Below are 24818 nucleotides of genomic sequence, written 5' to 3'. Positions count from 1 at the left end.
CAACAGCTGGACAGTGTTATGAAGACCAACAGTTGCCTACAGTTGAGTAGCCTTATTTGGGAAAAGGATACACAACCAATAAAATTTGTGAAATTTTATTTTGCACTAAGACTCATACTGTCTCACAGGTCCAACATTTCTGCATGTTGCATATACTTTGGATCTGGGTCTGGCTGTTTAATAAACTGAAAAATGTGGAACTCATTATCAGTCAAAAAATGTAGTGGCACAACCCCCCCCCCACAGAATACTCTGCACAGTGTTATGAGAGCTGAGTAGAGGTAGTAACTGTCTGTAGACAAAGAGGGGAAACTATGTAGAAAAGACTTTGCATTAGCAAAGTCTTACACTATGTAAAAACCATACAAGAAATAAATGGTGTTATTTCTGGACTGCATCTCGTACTACACTATAATGTGATATACTCAATAAAACACACTTTATAATTGATCACGTGAAAAGGGGTAGCAACTAGTTAAAAGTTAAATACAAACTTGAAATTTGAGAAGTAAGGAGGTATATGCATATTTATGAACATATACAGATGGTCCTTGAGGTTGTCACAGACATTCTCTCAGATATGCCAGACAAGCTGTTCTTGCTACCTGGGAGTCTAAAACGCTGATGGAACTGATATTCAGGTGACACTCAAGTCAAGTGGACCCAATTTCGGCGAAGTCCGGACGGTCTATGACAGCCAAATCCTCTGCTTGTACCTTCATGATGGTGGGACTGTTAGTAATCCTGGGTATAACCTTCATGCACAAGTACATGGTGGGTGACCACCCAGGTGTGAACCAACGTAAGCAGGGGTCGAGGTGTGGCGCCCACACTACATGGAGGAACGCCGCCCCTCTATGTTACCAGGCAGTACTAGGTGGTAGATGACTCTCATCAACCGGTGAAATACCACCACTTTGCTTATTGGAGGCTTGAAGTGGTGGAACCCATGTTTAGTCTCTAGAGCTAAGTTCCGGCCAACCCTTCCCTATCTCTTCCGTCATGCAGTATGATTGATGATTTTTGAGGTTATGATGAATGTCGTGGAGAGATCCAATATTCCTTACATTTCGAGGGTACTACTCTAAAACGGTGTTCGCAGGCCGGCCGCTAGATAGTACACCGGACCAAACCTATTGGTAACTCTCTAGGAGGCTTCCGGATCAGCTAGTGTATAATCTTGCTACCTCTACTCTGCCAGATAGTGACTGGAGGGAGTCCGAGTAGTGTGTATACGGGGAGCATTGTCGAGGCCACGCTATGTCAAGGATCTGGGTATATTCTTACCACGTGTACGCCATATCCAAAAATTTCATTACTTCATACAGCACGTCCCACCCACTTTTTCTTACTATTGAATACACCATGAATTGTCAAAATAATAGAGCAAGCTTATCTGCGAAAAGATCTAAACCTCCCAAGGACTTCCTAATTCATTTCACAAATATACGTGGTCTCAATTCCAATCTCAACGATGTCCATTTCCACTTGCAGTCTTCCAAACCCCATGTACTTTTTCTGACTGAATCTCAGTTATCAGTTGATTCAACTACTGCTCATCTCAGATGTCCAAATTATTTGCTGTATGATTCCTTTCGCCTCAAAGGTGGTACTTGTGCATATGTCCGTTCCGATATTCCCTGTCAGAGACTTGGCAATTTGGAATCTCCTCTCTTTGATCTTCTCTGGCTTAAAATCTCTCTACCTCATTGTGTAAAATTCATCTGTTGTCTCTACCGTTCTCCCAACTCCACTAATCACTTGGAGCTCTTTGACTTCTTCTCTTTGCAACTTGACTTTCTCCAGTCCAACTTTCCTAACAGTGAGGTAATTTTCCTTGGTGATTTTAACGTTCACAACTCCAGCTGGCTTCCGTTTTCTAGTCACACGACCCAGCAGGTCGAGATGCTGAGGCTTTTGCAATTACTAATGACCTAGCACAGATTGTTCATTTACCTACAAGAATACCAGACAATCCTAATCATACAGCCAATACGCTTGATCTTTTTCTCACAAACAACCCTTCTAAGTACAAGGTTGAAGTGAGAGGTCCTTTAGGCACTTCAGATCACAACTTGGTGATTGTCTCTTCTCCAATGGAACCTTTATCTCATGGCTATTCCCAACCTCATTGTTTGGCATTACAAGAATGCAAAATGGGATGACCTGCGAGACTTCTTTTCTTCTTTTCCTTGGTCTGATTACTGTTTCAAAACTTCTGATGTCAACGTTTGCTCAGATCGTGTCAGTGAAATTATTCTTGCAGGAATGAATCCTTTATCCCACACTCCACTTTAAAATCTCGTCCTTTATCTAAACCTTGGTTTTCCTATAAATGTGCTAAGGCTGTCCAAGAGAAGAATGTTGCATATCGTAATTGGCTTGTTTCTAATTCTTCAGTTTCATTTTCTGCCTACACCAAAGCTCGCAACAATTGTAAAGCAGTTATTAACCAGTCCAAACTAGATTTTGAACAGGCTAAGAGTAGAAAACTTGCTTCTTGCCCTAATGGTAGCCGAGCATTCTGGTCTCTTGCCAAAGCTATTGGCCGCAACTTTTGCCCATCTCTGCTCCCACCTCTGTCCAAACCAGATGGTTCTGTTGTCACTTCAGCCAAGGATAAAGCTGACCTGCTAGCATCCCATTTTTCTTCGAGCTCATGTATTAATGATCTTGGTAAAACACCTCCCACCATTCCTAACACGCTCCATTCAATGCCTCCTGTGGTCTTCCGTCAAAAGGATGTCAGAAGGATTTTGACGAATCTTGATGCTAAGAAAGCTCCAGGTCCTTATGGTATTTCTCCACTTGTTCTCAAAACCCGTGCTCCTGAACTTACTCCTATTCTTTGCCGCCTTTTTCACTTTCTTATTCCAAAGGTGTTTTTCTTCTGCTTGGAAATTTGCTCATATCCAGCCAGTTCCTAAAAAGGGTGACAAATCCCTCCCATCCAATTATCGTCCCATTGCAATTACTTCTACTCTTTCTAAAGTAATGGAGAAATCAATTAACCGCCAACTCTTAAACTACCTGGAAACCTTCCGTCTGATCAACGATCGCCAGTATGGATTCCGTCAGTGTCGATCCACTGATGATATTCTGGCTTATGTTACCCATTTATGGACTAATTCAATGGAAAGGTTCGGTGAAACACAGGTAGTTGCTCTTGACATCTCAAAGGCTTTTGATCGTGTTTGGCATAAAGGTTTTCTAAAAAGCTTCCATCTTATGGTTTGCCAACTGTTTTTGTAATTGGTTATCCAGTTTTCTCTCTGATCGCTCACTGAGGGTGATGGTAGATGGCTCTCTGTCTTCTAACTTCTCCACTAATGCCGGTGTCCCCCAAGGTTCAGTTCTTTCCCCCACTCTTTTCCTCTGATATATCAATGACCTTCTTCCATTGACTGGAAATCCTATCCATAGTTTTGCCGATGATAGCACATTGCATTCAACGTTCCATTTTGAGAAACCTTGTCCAGCTCAATCAGCTTCAAGTTCACGAAAATCTGCTGCCAATTCCTTAAATGCCGATCTTCAGGTAATTCTCCAGTGGGGCAAAGACAACTTAGTTGATTTCAACCCTTCCAAAACTCAATCTTGTCTTATATCTCGCAAAAAGGATTCTTCTGCTCCTATGCTTATCTTTAGTGACACTCCGATTTCTAGGCAAAATGATATATCTCTTTTGGGGATTACCCTGACTTCTAATCTCTCTTGGCACAAGCACATTACAAATATTGCTTCCTCTGCATCTAAAAAACTTGGTTTTCTCTTTCGCTCTCGGCGTTACTTTTCTTCCAAACAGCTGCTCACTCTGTATAAATCGCAAATCCGCCCTGCCATGGAATATTGTTCCCACATCTGGGGTGGTGCCCCCAAAACCTCTCTCAGGCTTCTTGATTCCATTCCGTAGAGGGCAGTTAGGTGAATTAATGATTCATCTCTAACAGAGTCTCTCCACTCGCTTTCTCATAGATGCACTGTTTCTGCTGCATGCCTCTTCTACAGATACTTCCATGGGCACTGTTCTTCTGAATTGGCTTCTATAATTCCCGCTCTCTCTTTCAAAACAGTCCGAACACGTGCCGCCAACATCCATTTACTGTCCAACTTCAAACCCACAGAACCAACTTTTCATCTTCCTCATTTATTCATTCAACTGCCGTTTTCTGGAACAACCTTCCTTCATACGTATTTCCTGAAAATTATAATCTACAGAAGTTCAAGTCCAATATCAACAAATATCTTCTTTCGTCTTCTCAACCTCTGACCCAAGCACGGTACTAAGTACTATAGGTTCTAATACCTCTCGTGTTTGGGGTTCTCATAAAAAAAAAAAAAAAAAAAGATAGATATCACAAAAATCTGGAATCACAGGGAAAAGTAACTAATTCATATATTTTAATCTTGGCTGCCACAAAGATATCTTTGAGTAAGGAAGAACAAGTCCAGATAATTCTTCTCATAGGATACTGGAGTCAGAGAAATGTTACCACAGAATTTAACATCCAGACTGTGAGCCAATAACAAAGAGCTGTATTATCAAACCTAGTAATAGTATTTGCCATACAGTGCTAGGAAGCCACAAGCTGTTGCTGCACTGGCAAAAAAAAACCCCACCAAGTAGATAAGACAATACAAATTATATGCTCCTCTCCTCATACAGGCAACTATCCAGTTGACCTTTGAATTTGTTCACACTGTCAGCCTCAACTAACTGTGAGAGCAACTTGTTCCAGCAATCAACGGCTCACTGGCTAACGTGTTGAAAAGTTTAGGAAAACAGGATCCAAAGACTGGCTGTGTCATTGTTCATGGCCCTTCTAAAAGATCCACACAGTGGACCTTTTAGAAGGGCCATATACAATGACACAGCCACTGCCATCCTCACTCATTTATGCAAAAGTCTCTTTGAAGATTGTCCTCTGAGATAAGAGTGTAGAAAAGCAGCATTCACTACATCCTTAAGGTTTACAAATTGCATCCGTACAAACTTCAGAAATTAAGCAAAGATGATTCAGCCTGACAGATGGAATTTTGTGAATAGGTTAGAGAACAATATACTCAAAATGCAAATTTCTCATTCATGATTCTGTTTAGTGATGAAGATGTTTTTTTTTTATGGAACAGTGAGGTAAATCGGCAGAACACTGGATACTGGTGTCAGAATAATCCTCACTGGTTTACTCCTTCAAGGTAACAAGGAAAGACCACATCATAGGCCCTTTTTTTTTTTTAAGGAAATGTCACTGCAGATGCCTATTTATGTATGCTCAAGGAGGAAGCATTCCTCGGTGCCTTAAACAAGGATGGAGATTTTCTGACATGGTTCCTGCAAGATGGTGTTCCTGCACATTACAGCATCCATGTAAGAGAGTTTCTGCACTAACAGTTTCCTGATAATTGGATAGGATGTCAAGGGCCTGTAGAATGGCCAGCAAGAAGCCTAAATCTCACCCCGCTACATTTTTTCCTCTGGGGTCTCTTGAAGGCGCTGGTCTATGTGGAGAAAATTCAGTGTTCAACATCTGCGGAGTGCATTATTGATGCACGTAGCACCATTACTTCTGACTTCATCTACTGTGTGGTTGCTGACTGGGTATCTTGTCAGGATTTGTGTATCAAGAACAATGGTGGAGACACTAAGCATGTTCTGAGAATAAAAGTTTGTACTGCCATTTTTTATTTTCCCCTACGATTCCAGACTTATGGGATACCCTGTACAATGCTTAATGAGTTGAGACATATACAAAAAAAAAAGCTTTTTTTTTTCTTTTTTTAGAATTTTCCTCCTCATTTCATGATTAGTTATACAGTAATCATCCATAATAATTAAAATATGATTAGTAACTAAAGCCCTTACTTTTTACTTTGAATTTCTGGTTCAATTGTCCTGTACAGCTAAGGCCAGATCCTCCTTCTATATTTATTATTTGTATTAGTCACATGGTGCAAGGAAGCCCTAGGCTTTTGTTGCACCAGCCAGAAAAAAAAAAGAAGATAATAATAGATAAACAATAAAATAAAATAACCTATTTGACTCCTGCCTCCTCCTCCTGCAGGTGTCCATCCAGCTGATCTTTGAATTTCCCCAAACTGTCAACCTCAACCACCCATTGAGGTAACTTATTCTAGTAATTAATAACTCGCTGGCTAAAAGGACTTCCTGCAATCCAATCTAACCTCCCTCACCCATAATTTGAATTTATGGCTCCTAGATCTGGAATCATTAAATCCTTAATCAAGTCTCCTCTAAGATGCCTGGTTATCAAACTCTGTAGCTCACATGTTTGAAGTCTTTCTTAATATGGATGCCTTTTGCCACCCTCACTAGGTGTGTTGTTCACTTTTGGACCCTTTTAAGAAGCGCAATGTCTTTCTTTAAGTGCAATCTCCATATCTGAACACAGTAATCCAAGTATGATCTTATAATTGCCTTATACAGTGATATTAGGATCTCCTACCTTTACAAGCAAAAAAAATATATATATATATATATATATCTGCGCTGTTTGTCTCGGTTAAGGGTCAGCGACATGGGTAGAGCATTTGTCATTCCTCCATTCTGATATGCCCAGCCGAATTTTTACAAGCCGGCTGGGCAAGCCTGATGCTCTTGGTTTTTTATTTTAGTGTTTCCTTCACCCAACATCAATACAAATGTTTATGTGGAAAAAGGCCTACGTATCCAGGATTCATGCTTGGAGAAAAAAATGTTGTGTCACTGGGAAAAACAGAATTAAATAAATGGATTGAGTTAAAATCAATTTTAACTCAACCCATTGATTTAATTTTGTTTTTCCCAGTGATGCAACATTATTTCTCCAATGCAAATGTTTATCGTATTTAGTAGCCAAAGGCATGAAATCCAGTCCACTCAAAGAGCGCGTGCAACTGAACTCTTGCTACATCCTAGCCTCTACCTCTACAAGCAAATGTATGATAAATCACCAATAAGACAGCATGAGCCTTCCTTGCTGCTTGTCTATACCGCTTGGGGTACTTCATGGCTGACCACATCTTAACTCCCGAATCCATTTCTTCCTCCATTGTTTTTTGTTCAACCCCACCAAGCGTATAAATTATTTTAGGGTTGCTATTCCCCATTAAAACTTAGCTAACACTTTTCTGAATCCCTGAAGTCTAAGTCATCCTGAAGATGGATATTTATGTATCCTTCTTTCCTCAACTTTATCTAGAAGATCTGAGAGATGAATATTCATCTCAGAATACCTCAAAACACTGTAACAAATAATGGAGCTTTCATTTAATTAATAAAAAGAAAGAACATAAATAACTTACCAAGATACTGTTGCTGGCGCAGCAGCAATTACTCTACAGTAAACTTTTGCACTCTGTCCTTCATAAACAAAAGTACTCTGAGGCCTAATGACAAAACGAGGTGCAGCCTGCTGCCGATCTATATAAAGTCATTTATCATTTATAAGTAAATCATTACTTATTACATGAAATTTGTAATTTTTACAACTGCCAAAATATAAATAATTTTAAATTCAGAATTAGTTGTTTAAAATTTCAACAAATACGTCTACAGATATTTAATACTAATTCAACAAACCTTTCTTATAAGAACAAATATATAATAGTTGTTCTTTGAGCAACTACTGATAATAATGACATTGTGTTAAAATCAAAACTGTACTGACATACAAGCTGTAATAGTCAAAGAGCAATTAATGGGTAAAAAAAATTCAAGAATTCACATAGTCTGCTTAGCACTATTATAATAAAGATATAATGCTACAATTTGTTCATTAGAGATCAGTTAGCATTTTTCCTCTGCATAAAATTTTTAAATTGTAAGAAGAGAAGAGAATAGGTAGTCTATTTTCTTTTGGTTATGGCATTATATCATTCCTAGCTGCATTACTCATCAGTTCTGCTACAGTGTTTGCAATGATATCTGCTAAATCAACTTCCAGAGGAGTACTGGTTCTCTACAACAGTTACTGTTAAGAAATAATTAGTCAGTATATGCAACAATGTAGCTTAGAATGAAATAAAGATGTGCAAGTTCAGCAATCAAAATATATAATGTACTGTAGTTTATTCGTAAAGTAAGCACTTTACTTTACTGGTTAAAAAGTGTTTATTAAACTGGATCAAAAGTTTAAATCTTATTCATGTATAATCCAGTTTAATAAATGTTTTTTTAACCAATGTGCAAAGCATTTCTTTTCCAGTTATTTAAATGCTGAGTACAAACAATGCCTTTCAGTGAGCACCTTTTAATGAGCACATAACTCACTACAAGTTAATTTCAGTAAGTTTGTTTTTTTCTGAAGAGGTTTAAAATAATCGAAAATACATCTTGGGCAATGCTTCAATTTAGCATTAGCATTAATAAAGGCGCATGATGCAAGAAAGCAAGCTTATATAGCATCAGAAAGAAAAAAAAAAAAAAAACACCCCCCCCCCCTCTCGTTTCACCCATCCACTAGCTCCAAATGTTTGTCTAATTCTGCCTTGAATCTATTTAAGCTATCAACTTCTACAACGACAGATGGAAGTTTGTTCCAGCAATGAACCACACGCTGGCTAAAGGCAAACTTCTGCACATCTATCCTATAACTGTCTTTCCTCAATTTGAATTTATGCCCTCTCAGGCGATTATTCTGAGCAAGAGGAAGAATACCATCAGCATTGAGCATGCTCAAACCATTCAAGACTTTATACACCTCAATCGGGTGCCTAGTCTCCAGACACTGTAATTTGCAAAACTTAAGGCTTTCTTCATAAGAGATACCCTTTGTTCCATTCACTAATCTTGCTGCCCTTCTCTGCACTTGCTCCAGCAGCGCTACATCCTACCTAAAATTAGGCCTCCAGACCTGTATACAAGTACTCAAGGTGTGGCCTGACCATCGCCTTATACAATGGGATAATCACCTCCTTATCCCTACTAGAAAAATTCCTGTATATCATTGCCAAGACACCATGAGCTACTCTTGCAGACCATCTGCACTGCTCAGAAAACTTCATATCTGCCTGCACAATTACCTCCAGGTCCTTTTCATTCTTTACCACTGTTAATGTAGTACCACAGAGTTGATACATTACTTTGGGGTTTCTGCTTCCCATATGTATTACTTTATATTTGTCAATGTTAAACTTCAGTTGCCACCTCTCAGCCTATCTTCTCAACTTTTCTAGATCCTATTGCAGCAGTGTACTGTCATTTGTGCCATTAACAACCTTGCCAACCTTCGTATCATCTGCAAACTTGGACGTTAAGCCTGCTATACCTGATATATCATAATAAATACAGAGAACAACAATGGACCCAACACTGAACCCTGAGGGACTCCACTAATAACATTAGTCCGCGAAGAGCAGGATCCATTAATTACCACTCTGTCTTCTCCCTCTCAACCATCCCTTTATCTATAGCAGCAATTTGCCTCCAATGCCACAGTGCTCCAATTTGTGCAGTAGTCTTTAGCATTAGTAGAGGCATATGATGCAAGAAAGCAAGCTTATGCAGCATCAGCCAAAAAAAAAAAAAAAAAAAAAAAAAAAACCCTCCCATTTCACTCCTCTATTCGTTCCAAATGAACGAATGTCTAACTCAGCCTTAAATTTATTTAGGCTATCAACTTCCATAACAAAAGATGATAGTCTGTGCTACCAATCAACTACCCACTGGCTAAAGGGAAATTTCCACACATCTATTCTACAACTGTCTTTCCTCAATTTGAACCTGTGCCCGCTCAGGTTCTTAATATGAGCAAGAGGAAGAATCCCATCAGCATTCTCTTGCTCAACCCATTCAAGACTTTATACACCTCAGTGAGATCACCTCGCAGGTGCCTACTTTCCAGGCACTGCAATTTGCAGAACTTAAACCTTTCTTGGTAAGTGCACCCCTTTGTTCCCCCCACCAATCTTGTTGTCCTTCTTTGTACTCGTTCTAGCAACTCTACATCCTTCCTAAAATGAGGCCTCCAGACCTGTACACAAACCAATCTCTTTGCACAGCTATATATTCATGATATCGTTCAAGAAAAGTTTTTGTGCAAAACTTTGCAAACTCACAAATAAAAAAGGCCAAAATTTCCTCCATGCAACCAGAAGTTCTGTTGTTACTAGTATTGGTGTAACTTTGGAAAGAACTACTTTTTGCCAACTGTCTTTATTCTTTGTTTATGATATGTACAATATTTTCTGTATTTTTAATTCATTAGTTTCCTGTACTTATTTTATGTTATACGGAAATAATATACACAGACTCACAATACGGAACCTTGTGAATCTGTGTATATTGTGCTCTTTTGAATTGACATATGGAAGACATTTTCTAATGCAAGCTTTATGGCATATAATTCAGTCGTGCTACTACTACACTCTGTTGGAAGAGATAGAGAAATGATAGTATCAGAGAGTACCACTGCTGCACCGGATCCACTCTCAGACTTCAATCCATCTGTATATATTTTAGCGAAGTCGGGATAATGTTGAGTATGCTCAATGTGTAGCTGTCAGATGGTACACTCTCTATCAGACTTTAGTCTGATAGAGAGTGTTTTCCCCACTGGTGGAAATAATTGTCACAAGATGGCATGATGACAGACCATGGAGGGTCGGGATCTATAGGATCTTGCAAGATTTTATCGAAGTGTATGTCCCAATCTTCTGCTAGATGTTTTAGCCTAATACCAGCAGGCCAAACTGTCTGTGGTTTGTTTCTACACAGAGTCATATACAGCAGATCATAAAGTATTGACCAAATAGGATGGGTCACCTGGCTTTGGATCTTGATTGCATAGTTCAACAGCAACATCTTTCTCCTGATATTTAGAGGAGGTTCATGGGCTTTAATATACAAACTTTGCACTGGAAATGTTCTGAACGCACCTAGTGCTGTTCTAAGAGCTGAATGTTGAATAGGGTTGAGGCGAGATAAAACACTCTCCCTAGCAGAATTGAAAACAGGCGCACTGTAGTCCAGGCATGATCTAATTATGGTTCTGTATAAGTGAAGCAGGCTGTAACGATCTGCTCCACATGTTGACGCTGATAAGACTCTGAGTATGTTCAGTTTCTTTTGGCAATTAGTACGGAGATATTCAATGTGCTTTTGGTACTTTAACTTGCTGTCGAAAAATAACCCTAATACATGAATACTATTAGCTATGGGGAGAGGATGGTTATTCAAGTGGGCTTGGGTTCAGGATGCATATTGGGTCTGGTACAGAAGTGAATGGCAGCAGATTTCTGACTGGATAGTCTATAACCATTTTGTGTCATCCATGTCAGGATGTAATTAATTGATATTTGTAGTTGGCGTTCAATGTAATGCATGTTTTGAAAATGATAGGAAATTGAGAGATCATCTGCGAAAAGGTACGATTCTACAGTTTTCAGAATGAGTTCAATTATATGGTTCATTCTCATTGCAAACAAAGTGGCACGGAGAACAGACCCTTGCGGAATTCCTTCTTCTTGGGTAAAGATCTTAGAGAGGGTTCCACGATAGCGAACTTGGATCTCTGATGAAGAAAATTTTGGATAAAGTATGGTCAATTACCTCTCAGGCCAAGGGAATGTACATCTTTTAAGATGCCAAACGGCATGTAGTGTCAAAGGCTTTCTCAACGTCAAGACAGACCATGACACGATGTTCCTTCTTGATGAAAGCATTTCTAATGTTTGTGTCGGTTTTGATCATGAGATCCAATGACGATCAGTTTTTCTGGAAACCAAATTGGTTGTTGTTAATAAAGTTTTGGGACTCCAGGAACCAAGTGAGACGGCGATGTAACATTTTCTCAAGTGTTTTGCTGAGACAGCTGGTAAGGGATATCAGCCTGTAATTTTGCGGAACAGAATGATCTTTACCGGGCTTTGCAATTGCTAGTACATAAGAATGACGCCAGGAACTTGGGAAGGTATGTTCAGAAAAAATTCGATTGAAAAATATGAGCAGCAAGGAGAGTGCTCTTTGATGCAAATTTCGGAGCGTTACATAATATATCCCATCAGGGCTAACAGCAGCACTGTTTCTTGAGTTGCTGCAGCTCAAGCATGGTAAATGGTTTATTATAAGGTAAAGCAGAATTGTCAGCGAAATTTAATTTGGATTTCTCTGCAACTGTTTTGAGTTTTTGAAATGTTTGATCATAGGCGATAGAAGAGGACAACTGAGAAAATACGATCCCCAGTGCATTTGATATTTCTGTCGGAATAGAAAGCTCCTGTCCATTCCAGTTCAGTAGTGGGGTGGATAAAGAAGGAAATTTCCTGTTTAAACATTTTATTTTTATCCAGATTAATCTGATATCAGTATTTTTATTTAATGATGAGGCGAATTTAATCCAATTTTCTTTTTTCGCTTGACGTGTGATGTAACGAGCTTTTGCTCTAAGACGTTTATAACTAATAAGATTGCAGGTGGTTGGGTGTTTGCGGAAAAGGGTCCACGCTTTGTTTTTTTTCTTTTTTCGCATGGTTGCAGTCTTCATTCCACCAGTAATTTGTTTTCTGTCTATTTCGTAGTTGATATTGAGTAATGGCAGCGGATGCGGCTGTCAGAATTTGATTTGTGATGTGCTCAGTAACACTGTCGATGGAACAGGACTGAATGATGTAGTTGTCAAATGATATGTATGTTCTGTATTTTGTCCAATCAGCTCTTGAAAATTTCCATTTAATTGAATTTTCTATTGGGAAGGAACAGGATGTTTGAATTTTGCAGATTATTGGATAATGGTCGCTGTTATAAGGATCACTTAGAGTTACCCGATCTATACTTGGAAAGAGGATTGGAGAACAAATGGAAAGGTCTATTGCAGATGTTGAACCTGAAGGGAGATGGATATATGTGGGAGTGCCAGTATTTAGTAAAGTTAAATTCTGCCTGTCTATCAACATTTCAATAAGTTTTCCTCGTCTGTCTTGTCACCACCCCATATTGGATGGTGGGCATTAAATAAATAAATTTTCTGTTTATACTCCGGGATGACCAAACGGTCAGAGGAGTTTACAAGATACACAGAATACAAGAAACAGCTCCTAGTATACAAAATGGAGATGGTAACTGCAAAACAAGATCTTCGATTTCCTGAATAGTATATTGATGATTTGGCAGAAGATAGATTGAAACCAGTGTCAGTGTAATACCATTTACAATGTGAGTGGGAACAGCTTCTAAGGCAGTTTGTAAATGGATGCGTCTGGAGGGGATGCTTGAATCCACGAGTATTGCTGGTACTAACAGTGCTCCATGAGCACTGTTAGTACCAGCTCTGTCTTGTCTGAACATAGTATAATTTTTGATTTTGATTGAGATCTGAGGTGTCAAATTCGTTTCCTGCAAGCACATTGCAAGAGGTCTGTAGTGGTGAATTAATTCTTGGATATCATCGATGTTACTGCGAAGGCCTCTACAGTTCCATTGGATGATATGTTCCATTATTTGGATTTGTAAGAGGGAGAGCCGACCGGGCTAGCCGAGTAGGTAAAGTACCTGCCCGGCAACCCAAAGGTCGCGGGTTCGATTCCCGCCTCGGGCTTGGATCAAAGTACTGCAAAAACCTTGGGAGGTGCAATATGGCCACAGAAGCCGATGCGCCAACAACTACCAAATCACAAAAAAAAAAAAAGTAAGAGGGAGATGAATCTGGCTGCTTTTTATAAGTGGGTTGTTTGTGATGATCTAGCTTAGGTTTTTCTTTTCTGGGAAAGTTAGGGTGTGTTGAATCATTGTTATCTTCCATTTCACCATCTGCATGTAATTCAAGAAGGTCTTGGGTGATCATATCATCAGTATCCATCCTTGTTGAGGGTGTTTGATTTTCAGAATTTTCAGAACCTCGGCAGGATCTGATTTTTGCAGTTTTTCTGTTACTTTACTGTGGGTTATGTTTTGGGTTGGAACTGTGAGAGGTGTATTCATACTTTGGTCTACTGTGTTTGGCTTTGATGTAATCTGGCTTGATAGAACTGATCGAGCCCAGTCTGCGATCGATTTATCTGGAGAGAGTGACACTTCCATCTGACATGCTACTGATTGGTGAGAGTGGATAGCCGAGGCATAAGAGCTTTTTGGCATGATTAATTTAATTTGTTTTCTAGCTTCTTGAAATTAGACTTTATTTTCAGTCTTGTATTTTTGAATTTTCTTCCCTAGCTTCCAGAGATCACATTCTTTAGAGTATGCTGGATGGTTGCCCCTGCAATCAGGACACAGAGGAGTTTGAGCTTTGTATTCTGACTGGGTATAAGATGTAGAGCCACAATTTGGACATGTTGAAACTCCACGACATGCTGTCTGGGAGTGACCAAATTTATGGCATTTGTAGCATCTTAGGGGATTTGGGATAAAGGGTTTTGACTGAAGCTGGTAGATTCGGTGTATTGAATGTTAGAATTTTGTTGCGTGTTGGGACTAAGGTACCATCTTTTCGTATCATGATTCTTTTTGCTTGTGATACATTTTGTTCCTTCAGTTCCTGGACTATTTCTTCTTCAGAAACGTTCAGTAGATCCCACTCAGTGAACACTCCCTTTGATGAATTCAGGGTGTTATGTGGAGTGACTTGAATTGGAATTCTGCTTAAAGTATTGAGCCTTAATAATTGTTTGGAGTGTCTTGGGAGAGAAGTCTCTATTAGTAAGTCCCTGGATCGGAGATGTTTCACCATTTTTGGTGATGTTGCTGCATATTCCAGGCATTGATGAATGGGGAAGCTTACTAACAGGTTGAGCCGACAGAGAATGGATAATCAGGAAGGCTGGTGATTCCTGTCTGCCAGCATCTTTTTTCAATCTCTTCGAGGTAGGGAAGTCATGGTCCATTTCGTGGTTTTCACATAGAGTGCCCTTGGGCTCTAGACAAGGAAATTCATTGGTTTCCATTTCTGCTCCTTTTAGCCTCGAGGGTTGTTTTATCCACAGGTTACCGGCCCGGCCACGTGGAGGCAGGAGCGGTGCCACCAGTGACCAAGTGATAAGAAGTTAGTGGTTAGTGTGTTACAAGAGTTAGTTATATATATACAAAAGAAAGGTGTTTTTCCTTTCTTATAGGAGGCTTCCTTCTTTATTTATAAAGAGCCAGAAAATAAATAACTTTGAAAGAAAAAGACTTTAGAAATTTCAACTACTCCTTTATAGAAAATACGCTTTGGAAATCACTTGATCACTCGCTTGGCACTCGGGGCCAGAAGCTTATTGGACTGTACTGTTCGATTAGATCATAAATATCAAAAAAGTTGCTTTGTAGACCTCTACAGTTCCATTGCAAAATGTTTTGCATTATTTAGATTTAGCAATTCTGTCTGTTTTTTGTAGGGCATCCAATGTCCATGTCATCTACACGTAAATCTAAGATAGGTTCATCCTGTGGGATGTCAGCATCGGTATCCATATTTGGTGAGCATGGTTTGTCTTCAATGTTTGCAGCTGATGCTTTTAGTTTTACAGTTTCTCGCTGAGTATCAGAAGCAGTTGGTGGGACTGTTAGAGGAGTATTGCTAGCGCAAGTTACTTTGCATTGTTCTGTAGGTGATTTCTGTGTGGTTCATAACAGTGATTGAGTCCAGTCAGCTATTGAGATGATTGCCGTTTGTGTTCCTATTGATTGGAATTTCTGGGTTGCCGCAGCATAAGTAACTTTTGACATGGTGAGCATAACTTGCTTCCTGGTAAGTAACCTTTTGATCGACTTTGTATTTTTGAATCTTTTTTCCTACCCTCCAGAGTTCGCATGCTTTTGAATATGCTGGATGTTGGCCTTTACAATTTGGGCATTGTGGCATTTCTGCAGTGCATCTGTTTGTGTGTGGGTTCTAGAGCCGCAATTCGGGCAGACAGTGTCTCTTCGACATACTGTTTGTGAGTGTCCAAATTTTTGGCACTTGAAGCATCTGATTGGGTTGGGAATGTAAGGTCACACGCAGCAATTCAGGTATCCAGCTTTGATACATGATGGTAAGGTTGGTGTGCCAAATATCAGAATAATGCTTCTAGTGGGAACAAGTTCACCATCTTTTTTTAATCATTATTCGTTTTGCCTGTATGACTTTTTGCTCTTTTAGTTCTTCAATTAGCTCATCTTCAGTGACATTCATTAGGTCTCACTCTGTGATTACTCCATTCAAACTATTTAATGTAGAATGAGAAGTGACCTGTATAGATATTCTGCCAAAAATTGATATTTTCAATAGGGCCTAAGCATGCTGCTATTTAGCTGCACGCTTAGGCCCTATTGAAACTGCTACTTAGCTGTTTCAACTAATAGTTCTCCAGATCGAAGCCTTTTCACCATTTTCGGTGAACCAGCTACACTCTCTAAACATTTCTGAATTAGAAATGGTGAAAGTGCGTGCACAGGTTTGGTTGAAAGAGAATGGAGTATAAGGAATGTTGAAAATTCCTGCTGATTCTCATTTTTATGTAGTCTTTTGGATTGTGATACATCATGATCGGATTCATTCAAATCATGAGATGAGTATCTAGGCTCAAGAGCTGGGTAATTTTTAGTATCCATGGTTGCTCCTTTTAGCCCTGGAGAATAAAACACACATGGAAGCAGGAGTGGTGCCACCAGTGACCAAGCAATAAGTGGTTAGTGGGTTATGTAGATTAGTTATATCTACAAAAAGAAGAAAGGTACCTTTCCTTTCTTTTGGAAAGCTGGTTTCTTTATTTAGAAGAGCAGAAAAAAAAATTTTTGCAAATAAGGACTTGAAAATTCTCAGTAATCTGCTGATTCTAGAGAAGACGCTTTTTAATTCACTTTTAAACTCACTTTGATCACTCGCTTGGCATTTGGGGCCTTTACGGTTTTGAAAACTATTCCAGTCATCTTTAGTATACTGAGTGCTGAGTCTATGCAATCAAACTGGCTCTGCATCAAGAAACAACACTGTTGGAAATCCCCTAATAAATTCTCAGAAACAAAATCAAAGAACTGTTATATGCTTGGTCAAGGTATAATGATATGTTGAATCTTCAGTAATGCAGGCATTACTGAAGATTCAACCTGACGTATAAAATACCCTAATGAAGAAGAAATAAAACCTGACTTGTATATATGGGATTTCAGTTTTCAATAAAATTGAAAGGAAGAGTTAGTTCTAGCAAAGTTGAGGACTGAACAAAGTTTCATTGCCCACAGATATTTATTAGTAGGAAGTGAGCCTCCATCATGTCCAGACTGTAAAACTCAGCTCGTAGTGTGGCACTTCCTAACAGATTGCCCACATCTTAAATTGCACGGTGTATCCATTAACATTGTCTTGGCTAATTGGGGCTTAAAGCCAATTTGAACAAGACTTACAACTACCTTATGTAGATTACCTTATGAAACAATCAATTACCTTATGATTAACTAGAATTAATTAATCAGATTGATTAATTAATTAGAATTACCTTAGAATTAATTACCTTATGAAAATTTAATTCTATTGAACCCAGCCTTCAGCTCATTAGTAGGGCAACTGCGCACAAGCCCAACATCGTGGTCACCAGTATAAAATGGTTTTTGAAGCGGCGTCATTCTGAATGTTCATGGACCATATAAAGCAGTGGCAGAAGGTGCTATGGAGTAATAAAACTTGCTACGCAAATGTTTGTTCAGGCAAGTTTGGACTTGGATGAAGTCCAAACCAGCTATGATAAAATTATGATGTCTATAACGTACTTGACCATTTTGACAATTACATAATACTAACAATGTGCTATACTTTGGAAATGGAGCGTGCTAGAATCAGCAATGCAGCATTCTAAGTCATACAAACAATAGTTTGTTCATTACTCTAGTTTGAGAATGATGTCGAAAAGTTGGACCACACTGGCTGAGTCCAGAACCCAACTCATTCATTTAACATGAATTGGAGTTTGGTTCCGGGATTAGACTATGGTCAAAATGGCTTTCTTATAAACCAGCTCTAACAGCTGCTTTGCAGGAAGAATGGAAGCAAATAGTGTAGGTGACCACCCAGGTGTGAACTAACGTAAGCAGGGGTCGTGGTGTGGTGCCCACACCACATGGAGGGATGCCGCCCCTCTGTGTTACCAGGCAATAAATGTTAGGCGGTAGATGACTCTCATCAACTGGTGCAATACCACCACTTTGCTTATTGGAGATTTGAAGTGGTGGAACCCATGTTTAGTCTACAGAGCTAAATTCTGGCCAACCCCTCCCCATCTCTTCTATCTTGCAATATGACTGATGGCTTTTGAGGTTATGATGGACATAATGGCGACATCCAAACTTCCTTACATTTTGAGAGTACAGCACTAAAACAGTGTTTGCAGGCTGGCCGCTAGTTATACACCAGACCAAACCTATTGGTAACTCTCTAGCAGGCTTCCGGATCAGCTAGTGTATAATCTTGCTACCTCTACTCTGCCAGACAGAGACTGGAGGGAATCCGAGTAGTGTGTATGTGGGGGGCATTGTCGAGGCCACATTATGTCAATGATCTGGGTATATTCTTACCACGTATACGCCACATCCAAAAATTTCATTACTTTATACAGCATGTCCTCCCCGATCCCACTTTTTGTTACTATCGAATACACCAGGAATTATCAAACTAATAGAGCAAGCTTATCTGTGAAAAGATCTAAACCTTCCAAAAACTTCCTACTTCATTTCACATATACGAGCTCTCAGTTCTAATCTCAACGATGTTCTTTTCCACCTACAGTCTGTCAAACCCATGTACTTTTTCTGACAGAATCTCAGTTATTGGTTGATTCAACCACTGCTCATCTCAGTTGCCCAAATTATTCGCTTGATTCCTTTTGCCTCAAAAGTGGTACTTGTGCATATATGTCCATTCCGATATTCCCTGTCAGAGAATTGGCAATTTGGAATCTCATCTGGCTTAAAATCTCCCTACCTCATTCTGTCAAATTCATCTGTTGTCTCTACTGTTCTCCCAACTCCCCTAATCACTTGGAGCTCTTTGACATCCTCGCATTGCAACTTGACTTTCTCCAGTCCAACTTTCCTAACAGTGAGGTAATTTTCCTGGGTGATTTTAATGTTCACAACTTCAGATGGCATCCATTTTCTAGTCACACAGACCCAGCTGGTAGCGATGCTAAGGCTTTTGCAATTACTAATGTCCTCACACAGATTGTTCATTTACTTACCAAAATACCAGACAATTCTAACCATACAGCCAACACACTTGAACTTTTTCTCACAAACAACTGTTCTATGTACACGGTCGAAGTAAGTGGTCCTTTCGGCACCTCAGATCACAACTTGGTGATTGTCTGTTCTCCAATGGAGCCTTTATCTCATGGCTATTCCCAACCTCATGTTTTTTGGCATTACAAGAATGCAAAATGGGATGACCTGCGATATTTCTCTTCTTCTTTTCCTTGGTTGGATTACTGTTTCAAAACTACTGATGTCAATATTTTCTCAGATTGTGTCAGTGAAATTATTCTTCTAGGAAAGGACTCCTTTATTTCACACGCCACTTTAAAATCTTGTCTTTTATGTAAACCTTGGTTTTCCAATAAATGTGCTAAGGCTGTTCAAGAGAAGAATGTCGCATATTGTAATTTGGCTTGTTTCCAATTCTTCAGATTCATTTTCTGCCTACATCAAAGCTTGCAACAATTGTAAAGCAGTTATTAATCAGTCCAAACTAGATTTTGAACAAGCTAAGAGTGGAAAACTTGCTCCTTGCCCTAATTGTAGACGAGCATTCTGGTCTCTTGCCAAAGCTATTGGCTGCAAATTTTCCTCATCTCTGTCAAATCCAGATGATTCTATTGTCACAGCCAAGGATAAAGCTAACCTGTTAGCATCCCATTTTTCTTCCAACTCATGTATTAATGATCATGGTAAAACACTTCCCACTATTCCTAACACCCTCCATTCAATGCCTCCTGTTGTCTTCCGTCAAAAGAATGTCAGAAGGAATTTGACAAATCTTGATGCTAACAAAGCTCCAGGTCCTGATGGTATTTCTCCACATGTCCTCAAAATGTGTGCTCCTGAACTTACTCCTCTTCTTTGCCACCTTTTTTCACTTTCTTATTCCAAATGTGGTTTTCCTTCTGCTTGAAAATTTGCTCATATCCAGCCAGTTTCTAAAAAGGGTGACAAATCCCTCCCATCCAATTATTGTCCTATTGCAATTACTTCTACTCTTTCTAAAGTAATGGAGAAATCAATTAATCACCAAATCTTAAACTATCTAGAAACCTTCCATCTGATCAATGATTGCCAATATGGATTCCGTCATTGTTGATCCACTGGTGATATTCTGGCTTATGTTACCCATATATGGACAAATTGAATAGTAAAGTTTGGTGAAACACAAGCAGTTGCTCCTGACATCTCAAAGGCTTTTGAGAGTGTTTGGCATAAAGGTCTTTTAAACAAGCTTCCATCTTATGGTTTGCCAACTGTTTTATGTAATTGGTTATCCAGTTTTCTCTCTGACTGCTCACTGAGGGTGATGATTGATGGCTCTCTGTCTTCTAATTTTTCCACTAATGCCGGTGCCCCCCCAAGTCTCAGTTCCTCTTGTATATTAATGAACTTCTTCCATTGACTGGAAATCCTATCCATAGTTTTGCCGATGATAGCACATTGCCTTCCAATTTCCAGTTTGAGAAACCTTGCCCTGCTCAATCAGCTTCAACTTCTCGAATATCTGCTAGCGATCTCCAGGTAATTATCCAGTGGGGAAAAGACAATTTATTTGATTTCAATCCTTCTAAAACTCAGTCTTGTCTTATATCTCCCAAAAAGGATTCTTCTGCTCCTATGCTTATGTTTGGTGACACTCCGATTTCTAGGCAAGATGATATAGCTCTTTTGGGGATTATCCTGACTTCTAATCTCTCTTGGCACAAGCACATTACAAATATTGCTTCCTCTGCATCTAAAAACTTTGTTTTCTCTTTCGCTCTCAGCATTACTTTTCTTCCAAACAGCTGCTCACTCTGTATAAATCGCAAATCTGCCCTGCCATGGAATATTGTTCCCACATCTGGGGTGGTGCTCCCAAAACCTCTCTCAGGCTTCTAGATTCCATTCAGAAGAGGTCAGTTAGGTTATTTAATGATTCATCTCTAACAGAGTCTCTCCACTCTCTGTCTCATAGACGTACTATTTCTGCTGCATGCCTTTTCTACAGATACTTCTACAGATTATAAATTGGTTTCTATAATTCCTGCTCTCTTTTTCAAAACAGTCCGAATACGTGCAGTCACCAGCCAAAATCTATTTACTGTCCAACTTCAAACTCACAGAACCAACCTTTCATCTTCCTCGAAACTCCGAGGATTGGCTCTGAGGCTGGGCTGGTCGGGCTGGGGTCCGAAGCGGGTATGGCACTGCACCGGGACTGGACGAAACTGTCCAGTGATGGACCGGTTGAGCCCAACCAGCGTCGGGGCCTTCTCGTGGAATGCCTCAGCTGCACGCATGCTGGGTGGCCCGTCTGGAATGGCTGTTTCGGCCAGCAACTAACAGCCAACTCAGAACTGGCATGGACCAGGGGAATCCGACTGTCTAATTAAAATAAAGCACAAAATTCCTTCAACTGCCGTTTTCTGGAACAACCTTCCTTCGTACGTATTTTCTGAAAATTAGAGTCTACAGAAGTTTAAGTCTAATGTCAACAAATGTATCTTCTTTCATTTTCTCAACCTCCATCACAAGCATGGTACTAAGTACTATATGTTCTAATACCTCTCGTGTTTGGGGTTTTCAAAAAAAAAAAAAAAAAAAAATTATAAAAATTCTGGCAAACACCCCAGTTTTTAGTAAAAAGTATGCTCAGGAGGGTTAAGGCTATCATACAGGCTAAAACGTGACCCTATTATGCATTAGATTTTGCATTAAAAACACCTTTTTTTTTTTTTCAACTACCTGGGGTGTCCAAATAGTATAATACATTACAGTATAGTTTTATAATACATTATACTCAAAGAGGAAACAAATATTTTAAGGGGAACAATAGGGAGAAGTAACTAAAGCTTTCATGTTTTTAGTTTTGCTCTTTTAATTTTAACTCCAAAACACATTAAGTGTAATAGTTAAGGGGGCAAGTTTCATACAGTTATAAAAGCTTTAGCTGCTTCTTGCATTGAAAACATTTCTTGAGTTGCAAAGCCATTAACTATTAACTAGGTTAATTGAGAGCAATAGCAAATTACCAATATAGAAATCCTGAATTTTGTATTTATCTTGATGAAGTTTTCGCAGTGAACTGTAGTTGGCAATGTGACCAATGGGAAGTAAGCAGTTAAACCAAGAATCTCCCTGTAAATATATAAAAAGAAAAAGATTTAACTGGTTTTAGGTATTTGGCAAATATAAATTATAATACTAGCAGAGCATAAATATAAAATCATAACATAAGAAATATATATATAGGCTGCATAAGCTTAACCTGTCACTAATGCAGCTGAGCAGTTCATCTAATCTCACATAATTTCCGTAATATACATTAATTTAAAAATTATATACAGGCACTCCCTGACTTATGTAATACTCAACTTATGGTAATTTGACTTTACGTAAGTTTTTTCCAGCCGGAGAAAACTTTAAAAAATCGTGGAAACATTTTTGCATCCCATAGGAATAAATGGAGGTATCGTGAAAATATTGTAATGTGAACCCAATAACACATTGTATTTTTTTTTTTGTGGTAATTCGTTCCAAGACCTCAGAAGTTGAAATGTTTGCTATATAACTGAGCTATTTATTTCTCTAAAAGGTCATTTTTATAATGGAAATTGCATTACACACTTTCATCGTTATCTTATATTCCGTTATTAACAATCAGTTTTGCATGCCTTTGTGATATTTTTCTAAAACACATTTCTGTTGGTTACTAACATAAAACAATTTGAACTTTCCGGCTTATTGGGCTTTTCTGTTAGTACAATCTATTATAAATCGGTAGTAAATTCAATTTTATTGCATTTGCAATAATACCAATAATTGGAATTTTGTGGGTTTTTACATTATGGTATTATGGTGAAATGAGTTCCCCTTCGCTGAAATCTTCAGTCATATAAAAAACATAAATAAATTTTCAGAATCTTCTCTTCATTCCTATTTATTTCTTACAATGGTGAAGTGAAAGGGACCAACAGAAAGTGCAAGTGTTCGCAGTGCTAGAAACGAAACAAAATTGACTTAGAAATGAAGTTGATTAATTTAGATGTAAGAAGAAGGACAAAGGTTGTCATCTATTGCACGGAATTAGATCTCGCTGCTTCCACAGTGAATTGGACTATTGGACAGTGCACGTATAAAAGAATATGTTAAAAGATTAACATTTTTTACCATTAGTAGAAGCATATGATGCAAGAAGCAAGCTTATGCAGCATCAGCCAAAAAAATTAAATAAATAACACTTCCATTTCACCCCTCCGTTCGTTTGAAATACCTGTACAGTACATTTCCCTGTACAGTTTTTTATTATACTCATCAGAGTCATTAGGCCTATAGCACACTCCTACTCTCAATTTTGATCTCCCAATGCTTATGTCACACCAAACTGACTCGACACTGCACTGTACAGCGATGTCAACTGGCTTCACTTCCTTGGATTTTATCTGTTTCTTAACTAATAGTATAACCTCTCCTCCCTTCCTATCTTGTCTATCCTTCCTGTACACATTGTACGCCCCAAATTCTAGTTCTGCATTCCTTATATCTGTGTGACACCATGTCTCTGATATCCCAACAATCTGCCTTTGATGTTTTAAGCAATACCTCAAATTCATCAAATTTATTTACCAAACTCCTAGCATTGGTGTACATGCAAGTATACATGCACCTGTTCCTATTCTTAGCTACCCTAACACAACCCATGTGTTTACTTGTACCGCAATGACTCCCAGCTGTCTCTGAAATATCCTGCATTCTGTTTTCCAGGCTGCTTCTCATTCCAATAGAAGCAGTGCAAGAATCACTTTCACCTCTGCCAGTGGCTACTGTTAATCTATTAGTCCTTGTATCCCCCCAAGCTAGCAGTTTTCTGACCCACCTAACACTGCCTCGATAGCATCAGCAAATATTCTTGCACCTTTTCTATTTAAGTGTATCCCATCCCTGTAGAAGCAGTCTCTCCTGTTAACAAGTACAGACCAGGCTGAAAAAATTTCTACCCCTTGAGCCTTGCACAATCTTTCCAGTGCCGAATTGATCGACAAGGCTCTCATCATATACTCCCTCCTACCGTGTCTGGGTAGAATTGCAGACACTTTCGAATTCAACCCTAATTCACGTCTTTTTTTCAACAGTGACCTGTACTTTTTAAGTAATTCTGCCGGTCTCCTACTCTTAATATCATTAGTGCAAACGTGTCAACTATATCACCTTTTGTGCCCTTAAAAGATGATATCTGCTCTACAACGTCATCAACCTTTGCCCCTGGCAGACATATCCTGGTCCTGTTCCACTTATCAGGTGGTGGTGTAGATGTTTATCGGCACAAGTGCAACTTAGGCCAAAATGTGCCTATTCTGGTATTTGGATAGATGCTGGAAATTTGCTTTATTTGATTTTAGAAATATTCATTACTGTCTGGTTTGTTTAAGATAAGCAAAGAGCTCATCCAGATTAGCATTGTTTCCCAACATGTGGGTGAGTGATAAAGGTTCTTGCATTTGTGTCAGACAGCGGAAAATATGATTTCTGATTACAGACCAGGCTGAAAAAATTTCTACCCCTTGAGTCTTGCACAATCTTTCCAGTGCCGAATTGATCGACAAGGCTCTCATCATATACTCCCTCCTACCGTGTCTGGGTAGAATTGCAGACACTTTCAAATTCAACCCTATTTCACGGCTTTTTTTCAACA

The 24818-nt window shown here is 39.0% G+C and overlaps 1 protein-coding gene across 2 annotated transcripts in view; it reads right to left on the bottom strand.

Moving 5' to 3' along the window:
- Positions 1–24818, bottom strand: part of LOC150079033 (twitchin-like) — a 2795346-nt gene that overhangs the window by 172575 nt on the left and 2597953 nt on the right. For both annotated transcript variants that reach the window (XM_090382361.1, XM_090382360.1), the window contains 2 exons: positions 22159–22264; positions 7303–7420 (listed from right to left, as the gene is read on the bottom strand). In XM_090382361.1, coding sequence (XP_090238487.1) covers positions 7303–7420; positions 22159–22264 — 224 coding nt within the window. The remainder of the gene's footprint in view (positions 1–7302; positions 7421–22158; positions 22265–24818) is intronic.

The sequence above is a fragment of the Mastigoproctus giganteus genome, chromosome 10 (assembly GCF_048544385.1).
Source record: "Mastigoproctus giganteus isolate SK-2022 chromosome 10, ASM4854438v1, whole genome shotgun sequence".
Classification (NCBI taxonomy): Eukaryota; Metazoa; Arthropoda; class Arachnida; order Uropygi; family Thelyphonidae; genus Mastigoproctus; species Mastigoproctus giganteus.
This window is presented reverse-complemented; position numbering and strand designations above follow the sequence as displayed.